This window comes from Larus michahellis, chromosome 10, assembly GCF_964199755.1.
Source record: "Larus michahellis chromosome 10, bLarMic1.1, whole genome shotgun sequence".
Taxonomy (NCBI): Eukaryota; Metazoa; Chordata; class Aves; order Charadriiformes; family Laridae; genus Larus; species Larus michahellis.
Genome location: NC_133905.1, coordinates 2,875,369 through 2,901,869, shown reverse-complemented (window position 1 = coordinate 2,901,869; position 26,501 = coordinate 2,875,369). Strand labels below are relative to the sequence as shown.

The 26,501-nt window shown below is 61.5% G+C and overlaps 2 protein-coding genes across 5 annotated transcripts in view; both read right to left on the bottom strand.

The window, feature by feature from the left end:
* Positions 1–268: 268 nt before the first annotated feature.
* On the bottom strand, positions 269–5,672 carry SLC26A6 (solute carrier family 26 member 6). The gene is made up of 19 exons (XM_074602235.1): positions 5,530–5,672; positions 5,079–5,218; positions 4,870–4,980; positions 4,422–4,594; positions 4,162–4,326; positions 3,883–4,035; positions 3,618–3,700; positions 3,375–3,522; positions 3,154–3,267; positions 2,970–3,047; positions 2,769–2,864; positions 2,540–2,646; positions 2,382–2,451; positions 2,116–2,208; positions 1,909–2,013; positions 1,172–1,357; positions 1,000–1,054; positions 573–694; positions 269–486 (listed from the first exon to the last, which is right to left on the bottom strand). The coding sequence occupies exons 1-19, from the start codon at positions 5,655–5,657 to the stop codon at positions 463–465; spliced, it is 2,151 nt and encodes a 716-aa protein (XP_074458336.1). The 5' UTR covers positions 5,658–5,672; the 3' UTR covers positions 269–462.
* Positions 5,673–8,401: 2,729 nt separating this feature from the next.
* The window catches only part of CELSR3 (cadherin EGF LAG seven-pass G-type receptor 3), a 34,950-nt gene continuing 16,850 nt past the window's right edge, over positions 8,402–26,501 (bottom strand). Inside the window, exons 9-36 of one of the 4 annotated variants that reach the window (XM_074602687.1) lie at positions 26,236–26,405; positions 25,806–25,991; positions 25,534–25,644; positions 25,096–25,264; positions 24,688–24,829; positions 24,401–24,521; positions 23,896–24,079; positions 23,703–23,804; positions 23,054–23,068; positions 21,337–21,431; positions 20,410–20,619; positions 19,745–19,928; positions 19,102–19,251; positions 18,709–18,889; positions 18,248–18,415; positions 17,791–17,917; positions 17,410–17,616; positions 17,128–17,302; positions 16,474–16,586; positions 16,084–16,163; positions 15,296–15,422; positions 14,519–14,632; positions 14,225–14,361; positions 14,024–14,130; positions 13,024–13,197; positions 12,680–12,880; positions 11,422–12,499; positions 8,402–10,765 (exon numbers count right to left, since the gene is read on the bottom strand). In XM_074602687.1, the coding sequence (XP_074458788.1) occupies positions 10,735–10,765; positions 11,422–12,499; positions 12,680–12,880; positions 13,024–13,197; positions 14,024–14,130; positions 14,225–14,361; positions 14,519–14,632; positions 15,296–15,422; positions 16,084–16,163; positions 16,474–16,586; positions 17,128–17,302; positions 17,410–17,616; positions 17,791–17,917; positions 18,248–18,415; positions 18,709–18,889; positions 19,102–19,251; positions 19,745–19,928; positions 20,410–20,619; positions 21,337–21,431; positions 23,054–23,068; positions 23,703–23,804; positions 23,896–24,079; positions 24,401–24,521; positions 24,688–24,829; positions 25,096–25,264; positions 25,534–25,644; positions 25,806–25,991; positions 26,236–26,405 (4,859 nt within the window). In that variant the 3' untranslated portion in view covers positions 8,402–10,734. The remainder of the gene's footprint in view (positions 10,766–11,421; positions 12,500–12,679; positions 12,881–13,023; positions 13,198–14,023; positions 14,131–14,224; positions 14,362–14,518; positions 14,633–15,295; positions 15,423–16,083; positions 16,164–16,473; positions 16,587–17,127; positions 17,303–17,409; positions 17,617–17,790; positions 17,918–18,247; positions 18,416–18,708; positions 18,890–19,101; positions 19,252–19,744; positions 19,929–20,409; positions 20,620–21,336; positions 21,432–23,053; positions 23,069–23,702; positions 23,805–23,895; positions 24,080–24,400; positions 24,522–24,687; positions 24,830–25,095; positions 25,265–25,533; positions 25,645–25,805; positions 25,992–26,235; positions 26,406–26,501) is intronic. The other 3 variants (XM_074602688.1, XR_012589319.1, XM_074602689.1) reach the window with 3 other exon arrangements.

The window sequence follows — 26,501 nt, the reverse complement described above, 5'->3', positions numbered from 1 at the left end:
CCCGCAGGGAGGGCCAGGCCCGGGCCTGGGCCCCGCCAGGCAGTGCCCACAAGCACCGGGGTGCAGCCAGGCCGCCCAGCCTGAGGTCACCTTTATTGAGGAAAGTGCGTTAAAACGAAACCTGAGAAAAAGCTACATGATTTTTATCCGCGACGCCAACTGCGCTGGCCAGGTCCGGGGATCCTTCCGCTGCCCCTCCAAACCAGGGCCCAGCCCGGTGGGACAGGCCCGTGGCGGGGCTGCGCGGGGGGCTCCCGGCGGGCACCTCGGCCTGATGGGCTGGGGCAGCTCCGTCACAGCGGGAGCTCACGGCCAGGGCAGGGCCCCAGCCCTCAAAAGTCCAGAGGGGCTGGTGGGGGTACAAGGCCCCCGGGCCCCAGGGTGGGTGAGTTGGTGCCGTCGGGGTGGCAAAGGCTCCTTCATCCGCCCGGCTCCTTGGGGAGATGTCTTCCTCTCGCAGGGCTACATCCTGGTGCTGTGGTCCGCCTAACGGCGACAGACAGGGAGGGGGTGGGCTTGGCTGCCCCCCCACCTCCGTCACAGTGATGGGGACAGGGAGGCTGGGTGCTTACCGAGGCCTGGCGCTGCTCCCCGGTGATGTGGAGCACAGCATCATGCACGGAGGGGAAGAAGCAGTGCTTGGTAATGGTCGAGCTGAAGAAGTTGCCCCGCTCCAGCTGGGCGAGGACAGAGACTGTGTGGAGGGAGAAACATCCGAAGCTACGGCACCCTGCTGAACCCACCAACCCACCCAACCCCGAGCAGCCTCCCTCCCCCTGCGCTGCAGGGGCACGGAGGTCATCAATCAGGGATCCAGCTGCCTCGCCAGGGGCTGCGGGGCTCAGGCTGGATCCCTGGGACAACCTGCAGCACCTGTCCCCTGGGGAAACCCAGGGGATGGGGACACCATGGAGGGCAGCAGAGCCCCAGGCCAGCAGCTGCGTCCTGAATGGGTGGGCATGCCCAGCAAGGGCTGATGGTTCTGCAGGGCCACCTCACCCGAGCAGCAGGCAATGAAGACGTCCACTTCTATCTCACGGAAATCCCTGAAGATCTGCAAATAGCAGTAAACGCGTTTCAACCGGGAAGAGGGACAGGCAGCAGCCATCAGGCCACCCCCGGGGATGCCCCTGGGAAGGTTGCTGGCCCGTCTGCTCCCCCAGCCCCTTACGTTCTTCAGGATCTTGACAGAGACAGTGTCCACAAAGCTGACAGCGCTGAAGTCCAAGATGACGGTGTGGAAGTGGGGCTGGGGCAGCCCCAGGGTGCGCAGGGTGGGCTCGGGGGGTGCACTGCCCTCCGCCCCACTCAGGACGATCACCGACACTCCCGGACCATTAAGCCCGTCCTCTGCGTCCTGGGGGAGGGGAGGAGACGCGGCCTCGCTGCACGGGGGCTGGCGGCACCCCTGGCTGGGCAGGGTCCTCGTCGGACTCGCCCTGCCCTATAGCGCAGTGGGGCCTGGCGAGGCTCTTTGGCTGCACCAGGGCACGGGCAGTGGGTGGCCCTGGGCGTGGGTGCCTCCCTCGCACCTTCACCCACTTTTGGGCTCTTTCCGGATGCCTCGAGACCCATCCCTCTCCCCCGTGACCCTCTACAGAGCCGGACTCATTAGCTGGCGCCAGATCAGCCTTTGCTCCCGCTCTTAATTCTGATTAACTCACCAAGTGGCTAATGACTTACTGGCTCCACCGCCTAATCATTAACGGCCCGGCTTTCCCCACTGACCTTGGGTGTGACACCGTGGCCCAGATCTGTCCCAGTGCCTCTCCTAACCCAGTGGCCTCAGAATGAACCGTGAGCCCCACACGCCACCGAGCCCGGCAAAGGCATGATTGGGAGGGCCAGGGCCAGGCAGGGAGACGGTGCAGGGCGACACCGGGGTGGTCCGCTGGAGCCGGGAAGCACCTTTTTCCTCTTTGCCTTCTCCTTCTCTGCTTTCTTCTGCTGTTTCTTCAGCTTCTTGAGGGCCTTCTTCTTCTTCTTGATCAGGCGGTCAACGTTGATGCCGCTCTGCACACCAATGCAGCACTGTGTCCCCAGGCACCACACCGCCACCCTGGTGCCAGCAGGCGGGGGCACAGGGAGTACCAGGGGGTCTGGCGGCAATCCTACCTTCTTCTTCAGGGCCTCAGCGTACAGCTCCACGTTGGCAAAATAGAGGGTGGAGGAGGAGCGGAAGATCTTCACACCAGGGATCTCCTGTGCCTGGGGGCAGACGGGGAGGGTGCTACCCCTGGGATGGAGCCCCCTGCTCCCCTTCCCTCCCTCCCCTAAAATGCCCCCTGCTTCTTTCCCCAGCAAACAGCCCCCCGGGATGCTTTGAGACGCCCCCCTCCCCAGCTGCAGGCAGCTCTTCTCCCACCCCCTGTTGCTGTTACCATCTGGTAGTCAGCCACGTCTCTGTAGACTTCGGTGTCGGAGATGCGTCCCATGATGGAGTAGCGGGGGCTGTGGGGAGCAGAGTAAGGGGCTGAGGTCACCATGGGCTTCTCCTGCCCTCAGGACATGGCACCGGCCCCAGCCCTGCTATACTCACAGCTGGGTGCGGAAGATGACGGTGAGCAGCCCGAAGGCCACCGAGGCCCCCAGGCCGATGTCCAAGTTCAGCAAGAGGGTGGCCAGGAATGTCACAACCCAGACCATCTGGAGGGGGGACACTGTCAGCTGCAGCATGGCCTCCCCGCTGGCATCTACAAGCCTCAGGGAGGGTGGAGAAACCCCCTCCAGGGACAAGAGCAAAGCCCCAGGGCTGGTCGGCACCTTACCAGGTCCACTCGGTTGGACTTCCAGAGCATGCGGATATCTTTAAACTGCTTGAACATACCGTGGAGGTTGATGATGATGATGGCAGACAAGATGGCCTAGGAGGGAAGTCCCTGCAGCTATGGGGACCATAGCCACACCACCTTGCCATGGGACAGGCACGGGGGTGAGACGTGGCACAGAGGCTGTGGGACCAGATGTACCTTGGGCAGGTCCCGGAAGAGCTCTCCGATCTTCAGGATGGTCACCAGGATGACAAGGGATGCGATGACACCGGCTACCTGGGGGGAAGGAGAGCGGGAGGCGAAGGGTAAGTCCCCCACCACTCGCTGTGCTCCTTGCCCCCAGTCCAGCCCCGCAGAGGGAGGCAGCGCTGCCCAGACCCACCTGGCTGTTCCCCCCTGTGCTCTCCTGTACCAGGCTCCGAGACATGGAGCAGCTGATGGCGAAACATTGGAAGAAGCCACCCAGGAAGTTGCAGAAGCCCAGCGCAATCAGCTCCTGCAGGGACAAAGCAGCGGAGGGGGAGCACCATGCCTTCCCCTGACTGCAAGAAATACACGCTTGGTTTTCCCCCAGGGAAGGGGCCCTGCCCGTCGGAGCATCACCTGGTTGCTGTCCACTTTGTAGCCGTGCTTCAAGGCAAAGATCTTGCCCAGGGAGATGCAGATGGCGTAGCCCACCACGGCAATGGCGAAGGCATTGCCCACCACCTGCCCAAAGTAGCTGAAGTTAGGGACCACGGGCGGCTTCAACCTACAGCCAAGACAGGGAGACAGGGCTCAAAAGGGGGGTCCCATGGGCAGTGCGGTACCCTGGCTCAGCCACCTTCACGGCCTGGCACTGCTCACCCGCTGGGGATGTTGCCCACCACGGAGATGCCAAACTTGGCGTTCAGGTTGACGCCGTAGGAGATGCCAGTGGAGATGATGATCTGGGGGAGGATGGCTGGAGTGAGGCAGGGCCTTCCTGCGCAGGGACCATGGTGGAGGAGGAGGGGACACATGCCCTAGAGCTGCCCTCGCCAAGGCACCCCATCCCACCCCTCCCCACTCTGGAGGGGACACGGCCATCCGTGGCTGCATCCCCACAGGGAGCTGGGGCAGCTCTGGGTACCGTGATAAGCTCGATGGGGATGGGCATGGGCAGCTTGGCGGCAAACTTGTGGTTGAGCTCTTTCACGATGAAGATGACCACCATGGCAATGATGGCCGTCACCAGGGTGCCCAAGTTTGTATTTGGTAGCTTCTGGCAGATCTCAATGAAGGTCTAGAGGACAAAGGAGGAGGGAACAGGCTCAGGAAAGCAGATGCCTCTCCGGCAGGTTTTTAGGGGCCTCTATGTGCCCCACAGGTGAGCACCCAGGCACCCGGGCAGCAGTGAGCCCCCACTCACTGCGAACAGCGAGAGCGGCCCCGAGTGCTCGTTCAGGGAGATCCCGAAGACATTCTTGAGCTGGGAGATGAGGACATGGACGGAGGCAGCAGTGGTGTACCCACGCACCAGCGGTTCCGAGAGGTAGGTCACCACAAAGCCAAACTGCAGGAGGCCCAGGGCCACCTGGAAGGAGAAGCGGCAGAAGTGACCCACAGGTTGTGGCCCTGGGGCACCACAGCCCCCCAGTTCCCTGCCAGGCTGGGCTGGGGCCCCTTTACCTGGAAGATGCCTGTCAAGACAGTGATGGTGGCCACCAGCTCCACCCTGGCAGCGTCCCTCCTTTCCTCATTGACCGTCATATTGCTGCCGTTGACAGGCTCCAGGAAGTCCTCGCTGGGCACCAGAGACTCCGTCAGGCTCCCAATCATGACGGAGATGACGGCAAAGGGGCCTGGGGACAGGTGGGGTTTGGGCAGGGAGCCCAAGGTCAGCACCAGGACCTCTCTCAGGTCCACAGGCACCTGTCCCCTTGGGCCAGGCTCAAAGCACACCCAGTGTGCTTGGGCTCTGGTATGGTCAACCACCTTCTTTGTAGGTAAAGGGAAGAAAGGTTCCCCCACCCCGCACCCATTGACATGTCAATGTTGGGCCATGGATGAAAGCTCACCCCCTCACCCTCACTCCCTCCCCACCATCCCTGTGGGAGCACGTGGTCCCTCAGCTCACCCACGGAGTTGTGCCTGGACGTCCCGAAGAAAAAGTAGAGGAAGACGGGGTAAAAGGAGGAATAGAGACCGGTGACAGGTGGCAGGCCGGCCAGCAGTGCGTAGGCAAGCCCTGGACATGGTGGAGCAAGGAGACACATCATGGATGGCCAAGCCCTGGCTCCATGACCTGTGAGGAGCCCCTGGCGGCCTGGGCATGGCATAACTCACCCTGGGGCAGGTGCATGATGCCCACACTGAAGCCTGAGGCAATGTCCCCCAGGAGCCAGTCCTTGATCGGGTAGCGGGGCAGCCAGCTCAGGAAGGGCAGGAACCGGAACAGCAGGGACTTGGTGGTGGAGGCTGAGCATCTGGCAGGGAAGGAGTGGGAGCCAGGGCTGACCACAAGCATGAGGGCTTGGGGACATCAGCGGGGGGCCCCATGGGAAGCAATGGGTCCCACCAGACCCCCAGCTCCAGCTGTGGGATCAAGGTGTCCCTCCAGGCAGGAGGACAGAGCAGGGACAAGGCTGTTTGGGCTTGAAGGAACCAACCCCCGGGTCTGCACCGTGTCTGCCACAGGCACCGCGACAGCCAGAGCTGGGCTCCCTGTGGCAGCAGGGCTGGGGCGCACGGTGCCTGGCGGGGTCTAGGCACATCTCTCCGGCCGGCGCAGTCCTACCTGGTCTTGTGGAGACAGCTGTGCAGCGAGGGCTTGGCAGGAGGTTTCCGCTGTGCCACCTCCTCCAGATCAGCCTCGCTCAGCACCTTGTGGGGCTCTCGGTGGTTCAGCACCATCTCTGCTGCCATGGCCACCCAGCCCTCCTGTGTGCCGGCCCGCTGCGGTGAGATAAGGGATGGCTCGGCTGTGTCCCCGCAGCCGGGGACACCCAGCACCCTGCCCACCCCGCAGCCCCGCTGGCCTCACAGAGCCATCAGATCCCGGCCAGGCACGCGGGATCGGCCCCGAGGCCAGGGGTGAGCCGAGTTTTGGGAGTCCTGAAGCAGCAGCAGCTCACACCGGAGAGCGTCAGGCAGCCGGCGTGTGGGCAGGGAGGGAGCCGGGGCTCCAGCAATCGGCACTGCCTGCTTCTGCCCCACTCCCCCACTCCAGCCCCATCTGCCCCACCGGAGCGCACAGGTAGGGGCTGCCCAGGCAGAGCTCCCCTCGATGGCAACCACCCTTCTCCTCCACGTACCGCAGCACAGCCAGGGCAGCGGGCTACCACAGCCACCGAGCAAAGCCCCGGCCACCCCACAGCCCCGTCCGCAGACTTTGTCCCTTTACACATGAGGGGAGCAGGAATGTCAATCCCCAGCGAGCGTCACGGGCTCGCCATCTCTCCGCCAGCGCCCTCCCCAGCCCCCCGCGCTGCAGAGCCGGCTGAGCCCATGGGCAAGGAGGAGCGGGGCTGGGATGGGATCTCTTCCTTTGTGGGGCCGGGATGGTGGGACCAAGACATCTCCATACAGATCTGCAGCCTGACCTTGCTCAAGCTGTGAGGTACCATTGTCCCACCAGGCTCACCCAGCTAGAAGTCCCAACCGGTCCTGAGATGCTCATCCACTTGTGACCAGACCCGTGAGCCACTCGTGTGGTGACCAGGGCCGTGCCACCCTGAGTCCCCGCTTTGCCCCCAGCCCTCCTACCTGCTGTGCCCAAGCCAGTCGGGTGCTGCCGGTCAGGCGCACACTCTGTTTCCTCTTATTAAAAACTGCCCGTGATCTTTGAGACACCGCTCCCTGCCTCCTGCCCTTCCTCCTGCCCTGCCGAGAAGCTGCCTGCTTCCCAGCCCCGCTGCTGTGTGGCACCCACCATGCTCCCCCAGTGCCTGTTGTCCTGGGTACCCTGGCTGTGGCAGGCCACGGGCTGTCATTGCTGTCCCCAAGGCCATCCCATCCTGGGGACTGTCCTGGCCAGCCTCAGCTGCTGGCCCACAGCTGTGCCCAGGGTGCCACCGCCCCAGCGCCCCTGCCCAGTGCAGGGCAGGGGTCTTCTCGCCGCTGGGCAAATCCTGGTGCCAACCTCCTCCCAAGGGCTGCCAGTGGTCACCTCCCCGGGGCGCTGCTCCAGCCCCTGCTTACCTGCTGGAAATGCGTGTGCTGTGCCCCGTAGACTGTCCTGCTTTACCTCAGTGCATGGACCCAGCCGTTATCTTGTTCCAAAGGTCCCCAGCAGGCACCAGAGCTGTGCTGAACCCATCACACCTTCCTGGGCTCCACCACGATCTGGTACCTCCAGTGTTTTCAGAGAATTTCTGAGTCACACTTGGCCCAGACCTGCGGGAACGCGGCCGTGGAGATGCCGGCACCAGTGGGCTGGGCTGACTGGTGCCAGGCTGCAGGGTGAAGCCGGTGGGCAGGGTAGGCACCGGGGAGTTCTGGGTGCCCTGGGTGGTGGGACGAGGCTGGTGTTTGTCATGAGTGGTGACACCCAGGACCACGCGGTCTGTAGTCAGAGAAACTCGTTCCTGGGGGGAAGCATCCTGTGGCCACCCCAGCTCACACGACCCGGGTCCGACAGCAGCCACATGCGGAGTCCTCGGCTGCCTTTCAGCAGTGGGGCTGAGCCCGCACCCCTCAGCCCCCGCTGCATCCCCGGCCCCGCGCTGTCCCACCCCCATGCCCGTCAGTCCCACCGTGGCCCGGTAGCAACATACCGGTGCTGGCACAGGCGCCCACACGCTGCCTCCCCATCGCTCATCCGCTCACCTGGCAGGGAAGCAAAGGCCATCACAGGGCTCCTGCTTGGCAGCAGCTGGTAACGTCGGGTGCCATCTACTGCCTCCTTATCGCTGCTTCCTGTGCCCCAGCCTCCAGCCCCCCACCCACGCCCCAGCTGCTCTGCCCATGGCTCCCCCTCGGCCACCCCAGCCTCCCACAGCCCTTCCTGGCCAGCCTCGGGAAGGGCTGCAGGACAGGACCATCCGGCACCACCAGAACTAGCCAGGGGCCACTGTGAGTCCGACCCCCAGTGCTCAAGGGCCACCCTGGGCTGGGTCAGGCTCAGGCCAGCACCAAGGAAGAAGGCCGTGAGGGGCCGAGGGTCTACGCTCATCAGTGGCGACCCTTGCTCAGAGTGCCATGGATCAATACTGCCCTTTGCCCACCTGCTCCTTCCCCTCCAGCTGCGGAAAAGGGAGGGACTGAAAGCACCGGGGTCACGTTCGGTCTCTTCCTCCTCCTTCTCCCATTTCCCTCTCTGTCCCCACAGCCCAGCCATGCTGCCCTTGGCCTCGCCCAGGCTGCCGGCTGCTGCCACGCATGGGCTCCACAGCTAACCACAGCCACCATGGTGCCTGCCAGCCAGGGCCGGTGCCACTGGGCACCACTGCAGCCCTCACCATATCTCTGGGGACGGATACAGCCAAGTTTAAGCAACTGGCAGCACCCAAGGTCCCCGTCACCCTGAGGTCAACTTGCCCCGGGGCCACGGTGAGCTGGCTGCGAGCTCCTGCCCAAGCCCCCTCCCAGCATCGCCTCCAGCCCCAGCGTTGTGCCCGCAGCTCCAGCCATGGTTCCCAAGCACAGGGAGAGACGGCAGAGAGGCCAGCACCGTTTTATAGACTTTTATTTCCAAATCTGGCGCTTCCATGATACACTTTTACACAGCTGGGGGGGAAAGGGGGGGGCGCGGGCATCTCCCCGCTCCCTGCCCACAGAATCGGGAGATGGAGAGAGGGGAAAAAAAACCAACCCAACCAACCAAACCCAAACCTAAATCCAAGGAGGATGCTCCCCAGAGCCCAGGCCACAGCACTACAATCAGGGACCGAGCCACAGACTGACTCCTGCGCTTCTTGACCGGCCCAGCTGTGCGGGGATAGCCACCGGCTCCGCCGCGCTCTTCATTTTTGGCACTTGTCACTTGCTCTCCGTTTGGCACCAACACAAAGCACTCTCGTGCCCCGTCTGGCGGAGGAGCGGGCCCTATGGCACGGCAGGGGCAGGACGTGGGTACCCACCGGGGTGAGGACATGGGTACCCACCGGATAACCCTGCCGGGGGTAACACGGCGCTGGCCGAGGCACAGGCCAGAGCTCCGATGCTGCGCAGCCAGAGAGAAACATGTAAACGAGATTGTTCGTGAAGGCAAAGATAGGCAGCATGGAGGAGCCCAAGCTGTTCCTGGCACCCGGGGCCGGCAGGCTTTCCCTCTGCGTGCCGGTCCCAAATGGCATGTAAACATGTCAGCAGGCCCTTCCCTCCCTGGCCCTGGGAGAAGGGCAGCAGCAAGCCTGCCATGGCACCCCCGTTACCCAGCCCTGCTGTCCCCTCTGTGTCCTCCCCGCTGACTCGGGGAGGTAGCCGAGAAGCCTTGGCCTTCCCAGGGGCCCAGAGGCCAGTGGCACAAGTCCTCTCCTGTAAACACGTCAGGCTGGGCTGCAGTAAGAAGCTACAGCAGCGTGGCAGTAAGGCAGTACGGAGCGCGCTGTCACGCAGCCCCGAGAGCACCATGGGGGCAGCCGAGCAGAGGCACCGCGCTCGGCCAGTGAAAGAGAGCTTGCCGGCCCCCCGAGCCGGCTGCCCCTGCCCCGAGGCCGGGGTAGGCACAGAGGAGTGTCACCTCATGGCACAGCCAGTGGGAGCAGAGAAACCATCAGGGCGGCCTGAATTTCCAGAGAGGGCAAAGTGCTGTTTATCTCTGTCTCCCAAAATCCAGGCCACTCTGAGCTGGGGTCCTCTGCCAGCCAGAGAGCGCAGGGACGCGTGCGTATGTACGCAGAGCCCCCAGGGAACTAGATACAACTTTAGTGGGCAATGCTGGACCCCAAGACGGGAGCCACGTCATGTTCCTGCAGATGCTAATCCTCCACAGGGCGAGCGCCAGCTCTGGGAACAGCCCAGCCTGCTGCGGAGCAGGGTGAGGGTCATCCAGCTCCTTGCCTGGACCCACAAACCAACAGAGGTTGGCTCTGTAACACGGAGGTTAAAGAGCACAACACGCAGTGGGTAAAAACACAGTGCTCATTTGCTGAGCGGAGGAAACCAGCACTTACAGGAGTGAGACTGAACAGCAAAGCTCGTTTCCTCCCCCAGCGGGTCCCTAGTGCCCAATTTGCTGCCCCACTCGCTCGTGCTCTTGCTGGCACACAGCCCTGACTCACAGATGGGGGGCAGCCCCGAGGGGGTCCCACGGGAGGGCAGAGGGGGGCCTGGCTGCGGGGCCGGCAAGGCTGCAGGGGCCTGAGGGACACCAGGTAGGAGGACGGCGCCGAGACACGTGTGGAGCTGCACGGTGGGAGGGCGAGAGGGGCAGCAGGGCCAGCTGCCCTGCAACGGAGATGGGACAGAGCGGTGCTGGCAAAGCCATAAGGTCTGCCTGGCACTGTCCCTCCGGCCCACCTCAGGGCCCCTGGTACCCCTAAGGAAGCCAGCAAAGGGCTGTTGGTGATACAAATGCTCCAGGGTCCCGGGAACAGACCATCCGTAAAAATAACCATAGAAATTTCTCTTCTCTCTGATTACAAAGATACAAAAAGGTAGAAAACCCTCCCCCACCCCCACGTCCCGGGCTCCGTTTCCATCCCCCTGCCCCTGCCCACCCTCCACGCACACCCTGCGTACAAACGGGTCGCAGAGGAAGAGCTTGGTCCTGGGGGGCTGGAGAAGCCACCCTCACCCGAGCAAGCTCCTGCCATACCTGTCACACCGGGCAAGCGCTGGGGAGCACGGCAGCAGCCGAGCCTGGAGGCTCCTGGCGGTGGATGGTGCAGGCTGCCGGCTCCTCAGCCCGGAGGGCAGGGGAAGGCAGGGTCGGTTTTGGGCCTCTGACCACCAGCAGTTCTGGCCCCTGCCCCCTGGGGACACCAAACCTCAGCTGGCAGTGCCTGGCTAGGCGAAGGGCCCTGCTTCTTCTGTCTCTCTCGCAGACAGCTTCGGCCCCTCAGGAATGGCCCTCGTTTCTTGTTATTCTTCTTGGAGGAAAGAAAAACAGCGTTAAGCCATGGCATCTCCCCTGAGCTCCAGCTGCCTCCCCCCAAGCTATACCAGAGCAGAAACCAACTCCTGTGTCAGGGCAAGAACGACTGTCTCCAAGTCCCTGAGTTCAGGTAAAGGAGGGATGGGACGAGATGGGAAGGGATGGCAGCAGTACCAGCAGGGAGCAGAGCTGGAGGGGAGGAAATGACAGACTGGGACAGGGTCCCTGGGGAGAAATGTGTCTGGGGCAGACAGGGCCCCCCCCTCCTCTCCATCCAGTCTGGCCCTCGTACGCATCTGCTCATTGGGACTTACAGCCGGCCCCGAGCAAGGGACCAGCCAGGAGGTCAGCCTGGCTGCACAAAGCATCTTCCCTGAGCCCCGACAGGCCACAAGTGAGGGCCATCACTTCGGGCAAAGCGAGCAGACCCAGATACACTCATGCTTCTACTCGCGCTGCACTGCAAGCACCCAGAGCTGTCGCACCCAAGGGTTCTCCCTGCCCGGTGACTATTCAGGACCAGGAGACACCTGCCACGCACCCTGGGGCTCACCGTTACACAGCCCTCTCCCCCCAGACCAAACGCCCTTCGGGAGGAAGCCGGGCAGGCAGACGATGCCCGAGGCCTGGCTGAGGAAGGGACACACTCACTCTGAGTCTGGTGACAGCTCCGAAATGCTGTGGGAGGTGGTGGAGCGAGGCGTCGAGGGGCACATTGCAGAGGGCGTCGAGGTCTGCATGGCAGAGGGGGTGGCGGTGGTCTGGGGGCCTGAAGGTGTGCTGGAAGATTGCACCGAAGACAGGACGGAGGAGTTAAAAGAAGCAAGGATGGAAGAAAGGATATCTAACTGTTCCGTGGAAGGATGTCGGCTGGGAACGGCCTCCAGGTTCTCTCTAGAAGGCTGTCTCCTTGACAGCGGCTCTAGGCTTTCCCTAGACAGCTGCCTCCTAGAGAGACTCCCCAGGTTGTCCTGCGAGGGATGCCTGCTAGGCACCGTCTCCAGAGGCTCTCTGGAATTAGATCTTCTGGAGAGAAAGTCCAGCTGCTCCCTTGATGTTTGTCTGGCCGATGCTAGCTGGTCCCTTGAAGGCTGTCTTCTAGAAAGCAAATCCAATTGTTCTCGAGAAGTATCTCGACTTGGCAACGTGTCTATTCGGTCTCTGGACACTTGCCTACTTGGCAATGTGTTTAGCCACTCTCTAGACACCTCTCTTACTGGCCCACAGTCTAGCTGCTCTCTTGACCCAAATCTGCAGGGTAAAGTGTCAAGGTGGTCTCTGGAGCCCTGCCTCCGGGGCAGTGTATTCCCATGATTTCTTTGACTGGGCCTAGCAGCCAGTAGATCCAAGTTTTCCCTAGACCCGTGTCTGCTTGGGATACTTTCCAGGTGTTCAGTAGACCCATGCCTGCTGGGGATAGTGTCCAGCTCCTCCCTGGACCCGTGACGGCTGGGGACAGCTTCCAAGCACTCTCGTGAGTTGTGTCTGCTCAGCTGCTCGCGGGACATCTGTCTCCTCATCAGCATGTCAAGCTGCTCCCGTGATGAGTACCGGCTTGCTGGCTGCGACAGACTGCCCGCCCCAGAGTAGATCCTGCCGTAGGAGGCGGCAGGGACAGCCCTGTGACCCAGCGTGGAGGTCTTGTACCATGTCAGCTCATTGGTCATCCTGCCGACGGATGGCAAGCCTTGGAGAGTCGGAGGGTACTGGAGGCGGTTCTTCAAAATCCCTGCACCAGACAGAAAGAGAAGTCAAATCTCTGCATAACAGTCAAAAGAGCATGAAAGCTGGGGGTGACAAGCCATACCTCCCCAAGGACACGACAAGGTGGATCTGATGCTGAGCCTTCAGGGCCACAACAACCTGAGACAGGCCAGGCCACCCTTGCCTGCTTGCTCCAGGCCATTACCTTTTCTTTGCCGTTGGGTCTGGGTGAGGGAATTCTCATCCCCGCTGGTCAAGGCCAGGTCTGGCTGATTATTATTGGCCGCATCCTTGTTGATGTCAAATCCCAGCTTCCGCTCGGAGCCCCACTTCTGCAGGGAGCAGGGGTGAACCTCGCACTCGCCCAGAGCCGGCCAGTATGACATGAGGTCGTTGCCATCCACATCTGGTGAAGGACACAGCAAAACAGGCCCCAGGGAAGAGGGAGAGAATATTTCTGTGAGCAGCAATTGAAGCCATCACAAGACACGGCCTGGCCCCCAGGGACCTGAGCTCACCCTTTCCCCTGCCAGAGCCCCCGGGACTTGCCTTTGGGAGTGGTGTTGGTGGGGTTAGTGAGGAGGCGTTCGCTGTGTGCCGCCCGCTTGAACTGGCGCTGGAAGCGGCCCCGCAGGCGCACGTTCTCCTCGCTCTCTGAGGACGGGATGGAGAGGCTGCGCTCTTCATCCAGAGACAGGTCACTGTCCGAGTCCGAGTCCTGGTCTGTAGGGACACAGCATGTGTTGGGGAGACATTTGGAATGAGGGTGGGCGAAGCTTTTCCTTCCCGGTTTGGTCAGACAGACTCGTGCCTGCGAGCATCTGTCAGTTAAACAACCGAATCACTAAGTAATGGAGGCAGGGAGGGACCCAAAGGTCTCTGCTCTGACCTCTGCCCAGGCAGGGCCAGACAGGCTCCGACTGCCTCCAGGAAGGCAGAACCACCCCAGGGTTGACCACCTTTACGAGGACAACAGCCTGCCTGACCCCTCACTGCCCTTCCTGCGGCAGCACCCTGCGCCTGCTCCCCCTGCCCTTTCACCAGCGGCCCAGGAGAGGAGCCTGGCTCCATCTCACTGCACCTCCCTCTAAGGCAGTTACAATTAGCTGTGAGATCCCCTTTGCCTCCTCTTCCTCCGGGCTGAGCAAACCCACCTCCCTCAGCCTCTGCTCACCTGTCCCACGCCCCGGCTCCAGCCACGAGAGCGGCCCCCACTCGTCTCACTCCAGTACGCCTGTGCTGTACTGGGGAGCCCAGGGTCCCCACAGACCCCACGACAGCCTATGCCCCCACCCCGTGCCTCCTCCATTTCTAGCTCCTTGGAGGCTGGTAATGCCCTTCGCTGTCTGGCCAGGAGGAGGCCGTGCTATGTGACACAGCTGCTGCCTCTCCTACATGTCCACAGCGTGTTTGGGAGTCACACCCGAACACAGGGTGAAGGATGTAACTGTACAGCCAGAGCCTGCCACGGGAAGGGTTTCCTTCAGCCGGGAGTTAATTTAGGATGCGCTGGGTCAGCCCCAAACCTGGGCACCGGGCTGAGCCTTACCTCCCCCGGCATCACGGTGGAACATGGCCACGTCGATGTCTGTGGGGCCGGCGTGAGCCAGCAGGCTGTGATCCAGGGCCGAGCCCTGACGTGCCGTCACGTTGTCTCTGAAAGACAGGAGGCTTGAACCGTAACAGCGGCAGGAGCCCTTGGCTCTGCCCGCGTGCTCCTGGCACCCCCGAGCCCTTCGCCGCTCCCTACCTGAGGTAAGGCCGCTGGCTGGAGTGGGTGCGGGCAGAGCGCACGCTGCTCACCGACGAGATGGTGGAGGCGCCCAGGGTGATGCGGATGAGCCCGCTCTCCTCAAACAGCGCTGTGTTGTTGTAGGCGCTGGGGCCCTGTCGAGGCCGGGAGAGAGGCACATGCCCTGTTTAGGAGGCGCCACGGCAGCCCAGGGCATGGCCTTCCCACCCGCAGCGGGGACACCCCTGTCAGCTCCTGCCCCAGGCGGGCAGCCTGTCCCCAGACACCTGGGCTGCTCCTGCTCTCACCCACCTGCGTGCTCCTCGTGGCCTCCTCGTTCTGCCCCTTCTTGCCGAGGCAGGCCAGCTTCCAGGCCTCCCGCACCTCCTCATTCAGCACGCAGAACAGGACCAGCACAGCCAGGCCCTGCGGGGAGAGATGCTGTGAGAGACAGCCCCTTGCTGCTGGATGACCTGCTTGCCCCGCAGCACCGGATCCTGGCCGCTCCCTGGCTCCTCCAGAGCCCAGTGTGTTGGCCCTGGTGGCCACCAGGACAGGGACGCACTAAAGAGCCCCTTGACGCTGATCAGTGCTAACCCCCACGGTGGCCACGGGTGAAGGAGGAAAGGGTGGGGGTGTTCCCTTTGCTGGTAGCGGCCAACGAGCGGCTGGCAGGGTCCCCTACAGCAACACCAGCCACGGTGGTGGCAGGAGGTCCGCAGGGTGCTGCTGTGGGTCACATTTGGGGTGTTTGACACCTCTGTTGCAGGCCACTCTTTTGCTCTGCTCCCTGAGAGCAGGGAGACCCCTTCCCTCCCGAGACGGTCCTCGATGCCCCTTGGATGTCACCTCTGAAGCAAGCACCTTGGAGCCACCTCCTGCTCCATGCCACTGCTCACCACGGGCACAGCAGCAAGGACTGGCAGGAGGCACTCGCTGTTGCAGCGGTGACAAGGGAGGGGACAAGGAGCGCAGCGGGATGCTGGGGGCTCAGCGTGGTGTGCCACTCTCCAGAGACGGCCGTGGGGACCACAGGGACGCTCTCCTGGGCTGACCTGTGCCCTCCCCTGGCAGAGGCCGGGCAGTTACCTGGAGGCTGCAGAGGACAGTGTAGAGGTAGTGGAAAGCCAGGACACTGTTGTTGACAGCCAAGAGGCCAAAGAGCCAGGTAGTGCTAATAACTAGAAGCAGAACAAAGGAGCTCCGTAACGTCATGCTGGAGAGAGAGAGACAGACAGACAGACAGGCACACAGACACACACCGAGAGGTTAGTGCGTGTTGTTAATCTACAGTCTAGTGCTCGCAGACAGAGATCCAGAGGGGAAAGCACAATCCTGCCCAGCCCTCCCTGCTGTGCCCAGCGCTGCGGGCTCATCTCTGCACAGCGGTTCGGCTCCCCCCAGCTCCCGCACCTTCCCTTCTGGATCACACATGGCAAACACAGGGGCCCAAACGACACGGGTCATTTGGAGCCACAGAGAGCTGAGCCAAGCTCCAGGGCTGGCCCAGGAGGGAGCGGGGAAAGGTCTCAGAACGAACATGTAGGAGAAGCAGCAGCAGGTGCTGAGAGTTGATAAGGGCTGAGCGTTGAATCCACGCAGACATAAGGGGTGGCTGTGAGGGCAGGCGGTGAAGGTGGACAGGCTGGCAGGACAGTGTGGAGAATGGGGGCGTAGGAATAAGAGGAAAGGACAAAGTTTAGGAAGGGTTAATGTGGCCAGCAGGTGTGGGAGAGGAAAGTGGCTGCAAGGCTGACACTGATGCACAGAGGGACACTCTGCGATGGTGGAAGAGGGAGGATGATCACTGCTAATGATCAATGCTAAAACCCACGAGCCACAGGAACTCTGCCGGGAGTTTGGCCACTAATACTCACAGAACCGATTTCTTCTTGGTCTCCTTTTGGCCTGGGGAACAGGACATCTTGGCCACAAGCAGGAACATGACCCCATTCATCTGAAAGCGTTGGCACTGATTAGAAGCTGTGCCAAGGGCCGTCTGTGACCTGACATCCCCAGCGCAGAGCACAGGCAGACTCCAGGTCCACCAGGCCCATGCAAACGTCCCTTCCTTTCCCCTTCACGCCCGAGCTATGGCCTCCCCCAAGTTTGGCTGGAGCGAGGAGGGACAGAGAGAGGGCCTCTGACTGAGGAAGGAGAATACAGAAAAGGGGGCAGGCAGTGGGCAGCCAAGGAAGGGGGCAGTGCCCATGGTGCGGAGAAGGGAGGCAGGAGAGGGCTGTGGGTGAAACAGGACAGGGTTTTACCACAATGACGACAGTAATGGGGCCTGCAAAGCTCCAGACCAGCTTATCATGAATGGAAATCCAGCAGAAGTCAGGGTTCCCATAGCCCTCAGGATCCAGGCCAACGGCCAGCCCTGCGGGAGGAAGGGAGAGGTCAGGTCCAGACCCAACCGCTTTGGACTTGCCCAAGCCAAGTTGATCCCATCGCAGCACTGAAGGCCGTGAAGGGACTCTCTCGCTGCTCCTCGTGTGCACAGGCTTACAGCCACAGGGGAAAGAGCCAGGACTGCAAGACCCAGCATCAAGATCGTTATTTCCTTTCCCGCAGGGGTCCCTGACACAGCGCAGCCCAGCAGGCATTCACTGCCAGCAACAGATCACTCAAGCACGCAGGCTTGGGAAACGAGGAGACCTTAACCACAAGCCCTGGGACAGCAGGAGCCCCATGCCCATCAAACAAGCCATGGGGAGATGCGCTGAGGAATTACTTCTCCCCAGGAGGCAAGACGACAGCTCTTGATACATGGTCCTCAGCTGACCACCACAGCACCGCTGGCTGTGGCAAGCCCACCCTCAGCTCTCCTCACTGGGTAAGCGAGACGGGCAACACCAGGGGATCAGGAGGCTGCTGAGAACCGGTGCTTTTGGCATGGCTGTAGGACAAGTAGCTCTTACCGGTGATGATGGCAGGCACTCCCCAGCCGATGGCATAGTAGAAACGCATGGCCCCAAAGTTGACATTGCGGGCTTCGGTCTGCATTCGGTAGATGTGGAGGCCCTGGACAAACAGCCAGGCGAAGGTGGAGAGGAAGAAGCAGTGGAGGAGGATGGCAATCACAGTGCAAAGAAACTGGGGAGACAAAAGCCACTCAGAGATGGTCCCGCTGTGCCAAGGCTAACTGCATCATCCACGCCTCACCCCCACCCCCAAGGGTGTGCTTGTTCAAGCCCACAGACCTGGTTCTCAGTGTGGTTGATGCCAAGAAGAAAGAGCAGCTCAGAGAAGAAGAGGGTGACCGATATGTTGGAGTGGATGCTACATGTGTTGGACTTCAGGCCTTTGAGGCAGGTCAGGAAGGAGAAGGTCAGCAGCAGAGCCACCAAGGAGAGAGACACCAAGGAATAGGTGACAATTGCCAATGTCTCTAGGTCACCTTCCAGTTGCTGCAGAAGCAGAGAACCAAAGGCAAAAAGCTGCGTTAGGGGGAGAGGCAGGACGCCTGCTGAGCCCTCAGACTCTACTTGTGTCCCACAGTGATTTTTCTGCCTGTGCCTGCTTATTCTGGGACCCAGTGGCTAACAGCCCCCACCACCCACAGCCCCGAAGGCCGTGGTTACCTCTCGGTGCGAGCTGTCCATCAGAACCCCAAAGGTGCCAAACTGGGAGCACTGGCAGTGGACATGTGTGGTGTTTCGGTACACGAGCTCGCAGTCCCTGGCTGTCCAGAAGCCAGAGGGGTTGGTCCTGCAGCCACCAAAAAGCAGAGCGCACTTAGGAGAGAAGACAGATGAGTGTGGTGTGTGGGGAAGGAACTGCAGAGAAGAGGCGTGATGGGCACGGCTTTTCTCCCAGCAGATACAACTGCACTCCTACAGCTGAAGTACTGGAGCCAGAGCCCTGCAGGGACCCTGCTGTGCCCTCCCAGCAGGAACAAATGCCCTGGGAGAGGGCAGAAACCCCCATGTCCCGGTGCTACCCAGGCACACAGCCTGTCATGGCCAGGGAGACGTGGGGAACGAGGAGGTGCCTGGGGAAAGCAGCTCAAAGCAAGTGGTCCAGCTGTGCTTGACTCACGGGCTGGAGTGGTTCCACTGGACGCAGAGAGGTTTGCTCCTGTTGGCTGTCTCCAGCAGGCGAAATTCCAGCACGAGAGGGGTGTCCAGGGGCCCCCGCAGGAAGGTGTGATTGCTGAACACAGACACGCTCACGATGGGGGAGTTCATCACAGGATTCTTGGGGAGCCTGTAAGGAGCAACAGGGCTTCACCACCACCATGCCTGGCAGCTGCAGCCCTCTGGGGACTTCCCAGACATCCTGCACTAATGTCCCAGAGGGAACAGCTCTACCCAGCCCGCGCCATGCAGTCAAGAAACATGGGGCAGAGCAACGCCAAGGTGGGGAACAAGCAGAGCACTGCAAGGAACCAAACCCAAGCCATTGCAGATGGACTCAGCAACTGCTGGAGGGGACAGAGCAGTATCCAGCCAGCCTCTCTCCACAGGCGCTTGTGGCCAGCAAAGGGGAGGAGGACGTACCTGACGCTGCGGCGATCCACCTGGTAGCGTGCAGGCAGCAGCCCCCCCAGGGTGCGGTACATGATGAGGATGATCACAGTGAGAGCGGGCTCGGGCTCTGGCAGCGCCTGCCTCGGGGAGGCGTTCTCCACAGTGTAGTTCCCTTCGCCCTCAGCCAGTGTGGGCACCGCTGTAGAGGCAGCTGAGGCACACAAGGGGATGGTGAGAACACTCACATGCTGTTCTGAAAGCAGCTTGTGAGCCCACCAGGAGTCTTTGGGATGTGGTGAAGTCAGAAGCTCCGAGCGCTGAAGGGCAACTTGTGGACCTCTGACAGAGCTAGGTCTCAGCAGGGGCACATCTTCCCTTCCGCGCCCACCCACGCTGTTCCCCGAATGATGCTCACATGCTCACCTTCAGCTTTCGGGGGGCTCAGCACCGACAGCGGCAGCACCACATGGGTGTGGGGGTCCCAGGCGGGTTGGCCCCGGAAGAGGCTGCTGTGGTAGCGAGGGTAGCGCCGGCGGATATGGGAGTGGTTCTCCATGCGATCGATGGTCAGCACTGCGGAGGAGCGAGGGAGTGAAAGTCAGCTCTAGGGCAGCCACCTGGAGAGCAGCCATGTTCCAGGGCACCCCAGGTTTGAAGTCACTGGCAATGGGACTGTATGAGCCACAGGCTGGGTTGGGGATATGTCCTGTGTTTGGGCATGACGTGAGATCCCAGCACCCACAGTGCTCCTTCCCAGCCCAAACCCTTGCTCTGCCACAGGGCAGGGTACTTCTGCCACTGAGGCCAGCAGCTTTTTCACTGGACTGGGAGGTAACGAAGCAGGCAGCACACTCCTGCTCTCTTACTCTCAGTGGTGCGTAACCTACTCCAGGCAGGGATGGGACCAGGATGTCTCTCACAAACATCTCCCCACGTTTCAGAGCGCCAAAAAGGACGTTATCAGCACCCTCACTGAGGTGAAGCGAGATGAGGAGGACAGGGTATGATGGAGGAGTGGCTCTGCACCACCACGGCCAGGCCCCTCCACCAGCCAGCTCCTACTCACTGATGTTGGGGGTGACGACGCCAACAGGGTTGAGGTAGGTGAGTTTCATGTTGCTGGCCAGCGTGCCTGAGTAGTCCCGCAGCTGCTCCATGAGGCTGGCGCTGCCATGCTCACTGTGTGGCAGCATGGCCCAGTGCTCCCGGTTCTCAGGCGCCAGCACGGAGCTGCCTGCACGCAGCAGGTTCTGCATGGGAGACACACAGGGGCAGGGAGTGAGGGAAGCACGGCCTTTGAGCCCCATCCTGACCACCCCCAGGCTGCAGCACTGTGCTCTCTGCCCAGCTGGCTGCACGAGGGCTCAGGGAAGAGGTACTTTCTGCTATGATGGGCCCTCACCCTCAACACTCATCAGTGTCCTACAGTGACATCTTTCCTGCATCCCTGCCATGAGGGACTTGCAGGCAGCAGCAAGACCTCTCTTTGCCTTCCCAGGCTGAGTAAACCCAGCTCTCTGCCTCTCCTCATCCACCCTGTGCTCCAGCCCCAACCACGCAGGTGACCTCCATGGGTCTTGCTCCTGTGGGCCAATGTCTGTGCCGCACTGGGGAGCCCAGTGCTCCTGACGTGCTCTCACAACATCCTCAAGCCCCTCAAAGACCCAGGCTCAGGGTGGCTACAAAGAGAAGAAGCATTAGAGGCCACTCTGATTCGGGGGAAGGACTCACCTCATTGAAGTGCGCGTCCTGTGTGGCTGTCAAGCCAAAGCCATGCTGCCGGCTCTCAAAGGCCATGAGACGGGACAGCAGGCGGAAAGTGATGTGCACATCATTGCCAAAGTAGTGGTCCATGTGGTCCGTCACAGCCCGGAGCCGGTGGGCCAGCTTCTTGGCTTCAATTGTGTTGAGCTCAGTCTCGTTCCTCTCCAAACCCTCCAGCTGCCAGTGGGGAGAAAGGAGGGGATTAAACAAGCAGGTTCCTCACTGGGAAACTGGGATGCTGCAGGCCCTGCTTGGCCCAGAGATTGTTTTTGAAACCACAGCACAAGCCACAGACACTCACAGTGGTGGTCGCTAGAACAGGGAGCATCTCTGGCAGACAACCAGCCTCCAGCAACACACCAGGGGTTGCACGGGCCCAGCTAAGCCAGTGCTGTACACGACAGAGGCCAAGGAGAGGAAAGGACAGGACAGGCATCTAGCGATACTTCCCTGGAAACTCTCCTGGCTTCAGTTACAATTCAGCCCGAGTAAGATGCAAGTCTGTAATAAACTTGCCTGGATATTTCAAACGGATTTGTCACTGGCAGAGTCTGGGAGCTACAGATGTCCCACGGAGCAGACATCCTGCCAGCTTCAAACCATTCAGGCCTGCCCAGGATTATTTGTTTTCCCCTCAAATACTGGGGCAGGACACAGGTCATTTCTGATGGGGACACTTCGATTAGATGAAGCCAAGTGAACTTCAGCTCAGATGAGTGCTCTCACAGATGAGTTTGGGGGCAGGAGATGAGAAGATAAAGGTGCTGAGCACTGTGGCAAGGCCCTCTCCTACTCTAGGTGCCCATGGGGAGCTGAGCTCTTTGAAACCTGGCTGTGAGCCCTGGCTCATTTGGCTCCTGCTGTGTCAGGGCTGCAGAGACAAGAGAGGATTACCAGCGTGGAGAGCTCCTTGAAGGCAGGTGAAGTGCAGTTGAAGAGATCTGGCTCCAGCCAGCCCTTCTCCTCATCACAGTGTCTGACGGCTGCACCTAAAACCAAGAAGAAGGGTATGTCTGAAATTCAGCACGGGATACACGGCTCCCCTGCTGCACCCCCCAGCAGGGACCCTCTGCACCAACAGCACCGGCAAGCGAGGGCAGGGCCTGTAACACCCCAGGGCTGTCCTGCTGCTTTGCACCAGTGCAACCCATTCCACCCTTGGTCTGCATCATCTCAGCAAGCTGCTGCCGTCCCCTCCCTCCAGGAGCTGGGTTCTACGTGTGCTTCTGGGCTGCATCACACCAGGCGCCATCACACAGAATTGCAAAGAGGAATAAGTGACTCGGCAGGGCTCAGGTTGGAGAAGCCCTTGGTTCCTGGTGGGGACGCGTCCGTGTCCTCAAGACACATTTGGCCCCAAAATACTGAAGCCCATAGCTCTAAGCATCCCCCAGCTGACGGCCTGCAATGCCTGCTGAGATCCTGCCTCTCTTTACAGGGCAAAGTCACCCCAGGAGGGCAACACCCCTGCTGCGGGGCTGGCAAACCCGCCTCAGAGACAAGCCCCTGCAGGCGAGTGGGATGGAGGAGGACCCCACCGTGTGGGTTCAGTACCCAGCACAAGACCCCATTCCCTGGCTGTGGCCCAAGCACTACTGCACAGCAACGGAGACACCAGCAATGAATAGGATCAGCTGTTCACCACCACCAAAAGCGCTGCTAAAACTGGCACGGAGAGCAGTCTCCTGGGCTGAGAGTGTCACCACACGCACCTTGAGCAAAAGGAACCCAGGCGACCCCAGTGTAGCTGGCAGGACTGTGGAACCCCTCCTGGGGAAGGCAACAGGGCACAGGAGCCCACCCAGGTGCCCATGGCTGGGAGAGGGCAGCAGTGTGGCCAGGGCGAGGAGCAGGAGCCTGGAGCAGACTCCCATTGCTTCTCAGAAAAGCCCCAGTGAGTAACATGCCCCCTCCCACCATCTCCAGCTCCCAGCTGTCCTCCCCAACCACCTTTCCCCCAGCTGCAGAAGCACAGAGACTAGTGCCACTGCAGCTGGGAGCAGGGAAAACAAAGAAACCTCCACACTGCTGGCCTTGCCCCGGCAGAGAAGAGATCAGCTCAGCTGCAGATCTGGGCAGGATCCAGCCCCTGGCGTCCCTCTGCCTCTCCCTGCCAGCCGGGCAGAGGGAACAGAACCTTGTGCTGAGCATGTCCATCAGTTCCTGCTCCCGTCCGACTGCCCCCAGCTCAAACAGCTCCCCCTTCCTCCACCCCACGGCCATTCCTCCCTGCCCTCACTACGCATTGTTCATCATCAGCTCCTTTCCCTCCCAGTCTAAGCAAGCAGGTACCAGCCCGGGAGAGCCAGCATCCATCCCAGGCGAGGAGCAGAGCGCGGACCTGCCCAGAGCCAAAGCTGCAGGCTCAGGACAGCGGGTGGCAGGGGCTGCATGCGGCTGCAGCTGGGTTTGTGCTGGTTAGTGTGCTGGGAACAGGGAAGAGGTGTGTAGGAGTGGTGAGGCCAGGCAAAGCGTTGGGAAGACACTCGGCAGCTCCAGAAGCGGCAGGAAAAGCGCAGGGGTGTGCAGGGTGCCAGGCAGGGAACAGGGAAGGAAAGCCGCGTGGCACAGCCCTTACAGCACAGGGGGGAGAAGACGGGAGCAACCTTACCTGCACCCCTCAAGCCTGAACACGGAGGGCGAGAGAACCAGGGAGAGAAGCGACAACAGTTAGGAGCCGAAACTGCCTCCTCCCGGGGCGAACGGCTGGAGAAGGACAGGGTTTGTGTTGTCCTCCGGGGCTCACGCTGCCCTACAGTCCCGGACATCCTGCTCGCACCTTTGCCGTCACCAAGGACGGCCTCCTCCAACTCAGGATGTGACTGCTAACCGAGACATGCACCTAACGGCACACTGTGCCCTGCTGTCCCCGCAGTGCACGCTGAGAATGGGGCTGGCGGAGCCCCAGCAAGGTGCTGCGGGTGCTGAGCTGCCATGCCAGGCCTGACCCCAACCTCGAGCCCGCTGAAAAGCAGCAGGGAGCAGGTGGGGACCAAGGGCGAGGGAACAGCACAGCCCCGGGCCTGGGTGATGGACCTAGACCCTACAGCCTGTTCCCCAGCCCCAGCCCCGTGGCCAGGCCCCTCTGATCTCCCCCAGGCTGTGGCAATTTTCTCCTCCAACTTCCTTTTCCCAGCCCTCAAGCCCAGCTAAACAGGACTGGGACAGCACGAGAACACAGTGACATTGCTGGGGCTGCTACAGCCCCCAGCAGAACAGTCAGGCTGCCCCCTCCCCTCCCCATCGCATCCCCCACTCACCCAAGGAGCCTTTGGGACACAGCACCGCAGCCGAGAAGCCAAACTTGGTCTGGGGCCACCACACACCTGCCTTCAGGCTTTTGGGGCAGCCATCGTAGAGCACTATGGAGACACACACCCCGAGGGGTTGGTCACCAGGAGGCTCCTGATGCCAAGCCCCACAGCACCGTCTCCCCACCATGCCCACACTCACCCTCGCAGCCGCTGGGTGTCACCTCGGCAAAAGGGCTGTCGCAGCTATTGCACTGGCGCCCGATGACTCCAGGACGGCAGTAGCACCGGCCCGTCTCCTTGTCGCAGGAGCGCGAGGTGGAGCCCACAGGGTAGCAGTCACAAGGCAGGCAGGTGTCACTGCCTTTGGGGCGGTAGTGGAAGTCCTGGGGGGAGACAGGGACAGCCATCAGACAGCCTGTTGGGACAGCAGCTGAGGCCAGCGCCTGGGGAACCACTGGAGCTGGAGCAGAGAAGGGCCAGGCTCTCACGATTTGCAAGGACCCCCGCTGCCCCCATCATCACCATGTTGGGGCGGGAGGGCTGCACAGAAGAGCTGGAGCATGGATCCAGCCCAGAGGTGGGCACACAAAGCAGGGCCTGGGCAGCTGCCAGGCCTTTGGAGGGGACAAAGGAACAGCATCAAGGATGAACAGGGATCCAGGCAAGTCATAGGCCATGTCTCCATGGGCACAGCTGCTCCTCACCTTGCAGTGGCACTGCCCGTTGGTTTTATTGCAGTCAGGGTCAAAGCCCTTGTTCACATCACAGTTACAGGGCCCGCAGGTCGGGTTTCCCCACCAGCCCTTTGGACACTGCTGGTCCATCCTAGGGAGAGAAATACCTCTGGTGTTACAACAACCAAATGCCACCTGCCCAGCTGCTTAGCAGCTCCAAGGAGCCAGGTGGCACTGAGAGGTCCCTGGTCGTGTAGCTGGGCAGCACAGAGCCAGGCATGGAGGCCATGGCCTCTGCCCTGTTCTCCGCATCTCACCTGTGCTCACAGTACTGCCCGAAAAAGTTTCCTCCGCACTCGCACACGTAGCCCAGGGGTGAGCCTGGCTTGCGGCGACACACTGACTTGTTCTTGCAGGGGTTGAGGTGACACGCATCCACACAGTCCCCTCCGTAGTACCCTGAGGTGTGGACAGAGAGCACCGTGTAAAGCGAGCACCTTCCCCCTAAGAGGAGCCAGAGCACCAAGGGGGTGGATTCAAGGGGGCTCAAGAGGGATTTTGTTCCCCACAAAATCTAATGAGCATCTGGTAGGGATTTTGGGACCCAGGACTTGCCAAAGGGATGGAAAGGAGAGCAGTCACAGGTCAGCAGGGAGCCACAGAGAGAGAGGAGAAGACACACAGGCATGGAAAGCAAAGGGGTGGCAGGGCACTGCAGGCCCTACCTGGCTGGCAGACGCAGGAGTAGCTCTGCCACTCGTCCTTGCAGACGCTGTTGGCTGGGCAGGGGCTGGAGTCGCAGGGGCTGGGCACGCTGCAGCCAGCCTCCACCCGCAGGGCATGGCTGGGCTTGGGCAGCGCAGTCCCGATGATGCTGTCACCCAGTCGCACACCCTGCAATGCAGGTGACAAATTCATGGTGAAGCCAGGACGCACACACAAGGCTCCAGTCCTGCTGCCCTTCACAAACCCCCCGGGACAGCCACCCCCTATTATCCCTGCTGCACTGATTTATGGCTACCCCACGGCACCTCAGAGGCCTGACTGCTCAGAGAGAGAGTGTCACCAGCAGGATAGACGCTGGCAGCAGCTGCCAGGTCGTGTTTCCACCCCTCCATGTAACAGACCTGCTGGAAAGGGAAAGCTCAGAGCAATGGACTCACCTGTATGCAGCCCCTCAGCCCGTTCTGCACCTCGCCAGAGCCCAGGACTCCCCCCACGTGCAGGTGCTTCACCTTCAGACCATGCAGTTCGTTTCCAACAACCACTGTGTCCTGCAGAAGGACAAGGAGTAACGTGAGCATCAGCCCTGCCCCAGCCCTGTCCCTCTCCTGCCCCAGCCCTTTCTGAGGGCACAGAGGCCCAGCCCGGCCCGCATATGCCAAGCATCCCCCATGGCTCCTGTCCTGGTGCCAGGGTCTCAAGCAGCACTTACCTGATAGAGCCCAAAGTCCAGGGTGAGGGTGATGACGTAGCGCGAGTCTCGCCCACTGCGGACATCCCGCAGCTCCAGCTGGAGGTCGTGCCATCTCCCATCGCTGACCTGCAGCTGGTCCAGGAGAAGGCTGGTGCTGCGCCCGGACCCCCTGCTCACCATGAAGGAGAGCAGGCCCCCAGCCAGCTGCAGAGAGGGAGTCAGCAACAGCAGCAGTGAGCAAAGCCCTCGCCAATTCTGGCTGCCTCCAGCCTACCCTCCTTCTCAGCTTTGAGCACGGGGGGGGAAACCCAGCCCTGCTAAACACCTCTCCCCACAACCACCCTCTGCTTGGGTTGGAGTCAACACGGAGGGCAGGGTCCGCCTGCTCTCCTGGGGCAGATGGCAGTAGAGCTGGGGCAGAGTGCTGCGGCTGAGGCTGTGGCCCTACCTGGCAGAGCAGGGTGGTGTACTGGCCGGCATGGGCCTGCAGGAGCACCCCATCCGGCTGGCGCGTCCGAAACGCCAGCCCCAGGTACCATGGCACTGAGATCTTCATGTCTGTCTTGAAGTCCCAGGTCAGGACACTGTTGCCCTGGAAATAGTGGGCATGATGCATGGCTGGAAAGGAAAGTGGAGGTGAGGAGACAGGATGGGCACTACGCAGGGAGCGCTAGATGCAGGGACAACAGAGCTAGTTCAGCTCACATGGACCAC

Excerpts from the sequence above, each read along its gene's own strand:
- SLC26A6 (XM_074602235.1), bottom strand. The coding sequence starts at position 5,657 with ATGGCAGCAGAGATGGTGCTGAACCACCGAGAGCCCCACAAGGTGCTG. Across the intron at positions 4,327-4,421 it reads TCTTGACAGGCATCTTCCAG|GTGGCCCTGGGCCTCCTGCA; the intron begins GTAAAGGGGCCC and ends TTCTCCTTCCAG. Across the intron at positions 2,209-2,381 it reads ACGTGGCTGACTACCAGATG|GCACAGGAGATCCCTGGTGT; the intron begins GTAACAGCAACA and ends GTCTGCCCCCAG.